Source organism: Malus sylvestris, chromosome 10 (assembly GCF_916048215.2).
Source record: "Malus sylvestris chromosome 10, drMalSylv7.2, whole genome shotgun sequence".
NCBI classification, from domain to species: Eukaryota; Viridiplantae; Streptophyta; class Magnoliopsida; order Rosales; family Rosaceae; genus Malus; species Malus sylvestris.
The window spans coordinates 17,593,039-17,598,550 of record NC_062269.1 but is presented as its reverse complement, the minus strand read 5'-3'; the positions used below and the strand labels follow the sequence as shown (position 1 = coordinate 17,598,550).

The 5,512-nt window shown below is 38.7% G+C and overlaps 1 protein-coding gene across 3 annotated transcripts; it reads left to right on the top strand.

The window, feature by feature from the left end:
• Positions 1–732: 732 nt before the first annotated feature.
• Positions 733–5,080, top strand: LOC126586779 (RNA pseudouridine synthase 4, mitochondrial). 3 transcript variants are annotated; one of them, XM_050251727.1, is made up of 11 exons: positions 733–1,255; positions 1,759–2,182; positions 2,294–2,353; positions 2,491–2,649; positions 2,740–2,787; positions 2,881–2,961; positions 3,600–3,713; positions 3,842–3,937; positions 4,171–4,279; positions 4,500–4,546; positions 4,658–5,080. In XM_050251727.1, exons 1-11 carry the CDS (start codon positions 1,233–1,235, stop codon positions 5,015–5,017), a joined length of 1,521 nt encoding a protein of 506 aa, XP_050107684.1. In that variant the 5' UTR covers positions 733–1,232; the 3' UTR covers positions 5,018–5,080. The 3 variants fall into 3 exon arrangements, with proteins under 3 accessions (XP_050107684.1, XP_050107683.1, XP_050107685.1); XM_050251726.1 differs by having other exon boundaries at positions 734–1,255; positions 3,842–3,943; XM_050251728.1 differs by having other exon boundaries at positions 734–1,613; positions 3,842–3,943.
• Positions 5,081–5,512: the final 432 nt, after the last annotated feature.

Below are 5,512 nucleotides of genomic sequence, written 5' to 3'. Positions count from 1 at the left end.
CTTACAAAACCAGAATTGAGCTCAGCCTTACAACTGTCATATTTGGACTGAGTGCACAAACTAGCCGTTACATTCTTAATTAAGAAAGTGATGAAGCTGAGAAACAATTTTGGTGCAAACAAGACCTTTCCACATTGCATGGTTTGGGCCTTGCCGAATTGGCCCAAACTAATCATGTTGCCGATGTCTTAGCCCGCCCTTTTTAACAGTCCAATTTGGGCTTGTTATTAATTGGAAGGAATTTTAACGAAAAGCCCGAGTATTGTTTACTTTAACAAAAATACATTTTTACATTAAAAAGTCAAACCTGGAACTATTCAATTTACCTTTTATTTTGTCCTTATCGTTAAAACTCAAAGTTTTCAATCCCTTTTCATTAATTTTCTTAAATTAAGGGTCTCCGGCGCTGGTAAATTTATGTCTTATGTGCCTCCAATTAATAACAAGGAAAACTAATGAAAAATGCTTAAAAATTTTGAGTTTTAACGATAAAGAATAAATTAAATAGTACAAATTTAATTTTTTTAATGTAAAAATATGATTTTTCGTTAAAACTTCGTATTGATTTTCCAGTTTCTAAAAGGGAAATTTGGAAATATAGCCCTTTTGAGAAACACTTAATGAAATATGGCCAATCTTTTTTAATTGTTATAAAATTAACCAAAATTGATGTTAAAAAGACTTAATTACCCTTAAATTAAAACTCTCTCTTCTTCTATTCCTCTGACGTCTAGAGTTCACCTCCTATCCTTACGGCCAAAAACGCTAGTCTCTGCACCAACAAGTTGAAGAAAGAGAATCATTTCTTCTCAGCCGAAGAATCTCCTAAATTCAATCCAATACAACAAATTCTCATTTCCTTGTCCTGATACTCGTATATCCCATCAATTTCCCCCAGAAAATTCCCAATTATTTTCCCAGAAAATTCACAACTTTCCCGAGAAAATCAGGCCCAGGTTCCCAAATCCGAAAATGATGACAATCAAAGACCCAAGTCTCGCAATTGACTAATCGGGTAGCGCCATTTACTTCTCCAATATCCCTGAGGATGTCCAGCTCTGCATCATCTCCTTCCTCACGCCTTCTGAGATCGCCAGCTTGGCCTGCACATCAGAGCGGTTTGTTTCGCGCTGCAAATCCAACGACAAGCTCTGGTTCAACATGTGCGATCGTAGGTGGGATTGCAAATCAGACGGCAATTAAGGAGATATTGGAGAAAGATCTAGGATTGGATGCGATCATACAAGTTACTAAAGTATTGTTTCCTCTTTTAGAACAGAAGATTGGCAACTATAGTTACATACGAAAAGCATATCTTTTCTAAACATGTGTTGGTTTTTCGAGTCGCCTGGCTCATAGACTTGCAGTTTTTGGTCATATGGATAGAATCGATACCACATAAGCTATTCTACAGAGATGTATTCTTTGCTGCAATTTATTTTTTCAGAACGATCTTTTACAAAGTTTTACCATATAGAGTGATAGATATAAAGATGACCGAATGACTGATAAAATTAAAGATGGCTGAATGAAACCATGGAAGCGGTGGAATGCAGGTTCCGCTGTACAAGTGAAAGGCTGAACGTTTAAGTAATTTAATATGCAACTTAAGGGTAATTAACTCTTTTTAACTGCAATTTTGGTTAGTTTTATAATAATTGAGAAAGATAGGTTATATTTCTTTAGTTGGTTCTCAAAATGGTTACATTTCCAAATATCCCTTTCTAAAACCCTTCCACTCTTCACTCTTGTGCGCAGCAAGAAGAGCGAAGGTACCCAAAACCCCAAAATCACTAGCATGGTGGGCCCCATACTCCTCCGCCGACTCCTCCTCCTCCTCCGTCCACCACCGTCCTCCGCCGAGTTCGGCAGCGCGAGAATATGCTTCTTAGCCTTCTACAACTGCCGATCTTACGCCGCCACCTCTGAAACAATTGACGAAGAGAAAGAAAAGGGCGGTAAAAAATGGTTCACTTTACCTCCGTTCACTGCCGCCGTAAACGGCGCCGCTGTGGGTAAAGAGCTCTCTCGTAATCGTTCAAACGGCGGCAGAGGTACAATCCCAAATACTGCCTCTGCCGCCGCCGCCTACACCACCACCACGACGGCGCTTAAATGGGTTACTCGGTGCTGCCCGGAGCTTCCTAGAAGCCTCGTTCAGAAGCTCTTTCGCCTTAGACAGGTCGCCACACTCGCACCCACATTGAATTATTTTGAAATTTGAAGTTTGATTGCAAATTGCAAATGGGATTTCAAGGATGATTGAAAAGTTGTTGCTTGATTGCTGTTACAGGTTCGAAGAGAATCATGTTCTGGTCAAGCTGTTGACGCACATGAGCGCCCAATTAAAAGGGTAACTGATATTTCTCTTACATTCATACTTTTTCGGGTTTTTATGTATGTTTTCGTTTGGGAAATTAAATTGATAGAGCTTTGTTTTGTGTAATTTAACATGGGAAAGGTTTCTATCTGATTTTAATTTATGGGAAGGTGGCGGCTAAAGATTCCATGAACATAGGAGATCGAATACATCTTCCTTTTAGTGTGCAAGAGTTCCCTGCTGACAAACACGAGTCGTCCAATTATAAACAAGAATGTCATTGTAGTGAAGAAGAAATCAACTTTATCCGGAGCCTGGAGTTGTATAAGGTTCTTAACGTTGGTCCCTGTTGTGTAAATTTCAGCCAGCTATGTTTTTTTACAATATATGATCCAACTTACTCGTTATTCTGATCTTAGGATCCAGCCATCATTGTCATCAATAAACCCCCTGGAATGCCTGTTCAGGTGAGTTGTTGATGCTTCAGTCAAGGTTACTGTTGGTACTTTAGGTTTGTAGGTAGTTTATTTCATACCGATATTAAAATGATGTCTGCACAGGGTGGGATTGGAATCAAACGAAGTTTAGATAAACTGGCTACCGCTTGTTTGAGTTATGACTTGTCAGAACCCCCTCGGCTGGTGAGTTTGTAGGCAATCTTAGTATCTTTATGTTAAATTCATATATGTAGCTGTATGGTAAGCAAAATATTGTCAGACTTCTAAACTTTGGAATGGGAGCCTTTCATATAATAGGAAAAATCTAGAGTGAGTATGGAGTGGAAGGAGGAGAGGGAGATTGATTGCATGGAATCAAGCCACAATTTAGAGCCATCTCATTGACTAGCAGTCTAGCAGCTTGTTCACGCATTTCCTGTTAAACAAGGCGGAACTAGTTGCGAGCTATATTGCTTCATAAGCCTGAGTGAATGCATGAATTGCTTAACGGAGAAGATACCAAATGTTTTAGACGTTCTGGTATTATGAATCTATGCTTGATAAAAATGTGATATATTCTATGTAATATTCTGAGTTTAAATTTTTATCAATACATTGTAGAAATGAAAAGAATAAACAGTTTGATAAATATGTGTGGATTAGAATTATCCTTGTTTTAGAATTTCAATCATTGCATCAAATGTGTACGTGCATGGTCTCGTCTATTGCCACAACAATCTGAATCCTATGCATGGTTATCCCCGTTCCTTGAACAATCTCTGTGTGTTGTTTGTTTGTCTTTTTCCTTCCCTTATTCTGGATAAGAAGTTTGTATTTCTTAGGTACATAGACTTGACCGAGATAGTAGTGGTCTCCTGGTGATGGGAAGGACACAAACAATTGCGGCTGTTCTGCATTCCATCTTCCGTGAGAAAACTGTTGGAGCATCAAATGATGTGAGTGAATGTTATTCCTTTCTCTGTTGGTGCTTGTTTATGGAATGACCCGTGCATGCTCATGTCATGTTGCGAAGCTGTTAGTTTTGTTCCGTGTCAATTTACCTGATGCTTGTACTTATTTAAAGGTAACTGACGATGCAAAAAGAATTCTGCAAAGAAGGTATTGGGCGCTTGTCATTGGATCTCCCAGGCAACGTAAAGGATTAATCTCAGCACCTCTGGTAAAGGTTAGAATATTCTTGAATGCACTCATCCTCACACCCCATCCATGCGCACCTAGAGATTACCCTTTACAAAATAATAAAATTCAGTTATAATTTAGTTACCAATTTAATTGTTATGTGGTTAAGTGGTTCCTGGTTGCAGTAACTCAGGGATACAATGAACAAATATCAGTGCATAAACTTTACAAGTTATCTGAACTTATAATAATTTGGGGCTTTGATTGCATCAGGTGGTGGTGGACAATGGTAAATCGGAGAGAATCACGGCTGCGAATGATTCACAAACTTTGTCATCTCAGCATGCCATTACAAAATACAAAGTGATTGGATCATGTCCTGGTAAGTAACAAACACTCTTTTTCCATTGCACATAAGTATTGTGTCAAAGTACAATTTAAAGGACTGTCTAGGAAGGTTTGGTCGTGTGATGCATGCTGCAGTTTTGTTTTCAACGATCATTACTGAAGATAGTTTGGCACAAAGTTCTTGGTACATATTCTTTAAAGAATAATATTCCCGGTAATTATATGCTTCTGATATTCCACTGTTAGCTGTGCAGGTTTCACATGGCTAGAGCTAACCCCTCTTACTGGCCGAAAGCATCAGGTATCGATCATAACTAAGCACTAGTCATGATTTCTGTTTGCATTATTCCTTAGTTAAACAAGCCGCTTGTCACTGTGCACAACTCCTCTAACTGTATGCTTTGAACTACAGCTGCGTGTACACTGTGCGGAGGTTTTGAGAACACCAATAGTTGGAGACTACAAATACGGGTGGCAAACTCATAGGAACTGGAAACCTTTATCTTCGTCTAATACTGAATCTCATTGGAATGAGGAGCTTCACCCAAGAAGAAACCTCCCTTTTGATCTGAATATGGACGGTGGAAGTATCTCCGAAAAGACACCCCGCTTGCATCTTCATTGTAAGCAAATGGTTTTGCCTAATGTGCATCTGGCTTTGCAAAACGTGAAGCTGCATTCAGATTGTGATCTTTCTGAACTAGAAAGCCTAGAGTTGGTTGCTCCTCTACCTTCATACATGCAAAGAAGTTGGGATATTACAAATTATTAAGCTACAACGAGAATTTTCGAAGCTTTCTTATTTATTTAATTATATTATTATTGTTTGATTCAAGTTCTTGCAAGTTTTTAAGGAACGAGTTTACCAGGAAAATGAAGAGCCAAAGAACTCATAATTATCTTGGGTTGAGTAGCAAACAAAGTTGCCTTCTTTAAAACGTTTTACGGCTTTGCCCAAGATGTGCAAGCAGTCACAATTGCCACACCATCCCCATGATAAAACAGTCTAGAATCACCAATGAATAGATCTTCCTTTGCACTGAGAATATCCAAGGCTTTCACCCACCCAACTACTCAATGTTCTCGTAGTATTTCTCAGTTTTTTCAAGTGTATTTCCACCAGACTAAAACCCTAGTATTTATACACTACTTAGAGGGATATTAACGTTGGGATGGTTGAGGGGAAAATGCTCACAAAATCCGGCCACTAAATCAAGAAGCAATATCAGTTAGTTGAGAAAGAATAGGTCTTCTAAACAAAACAAAA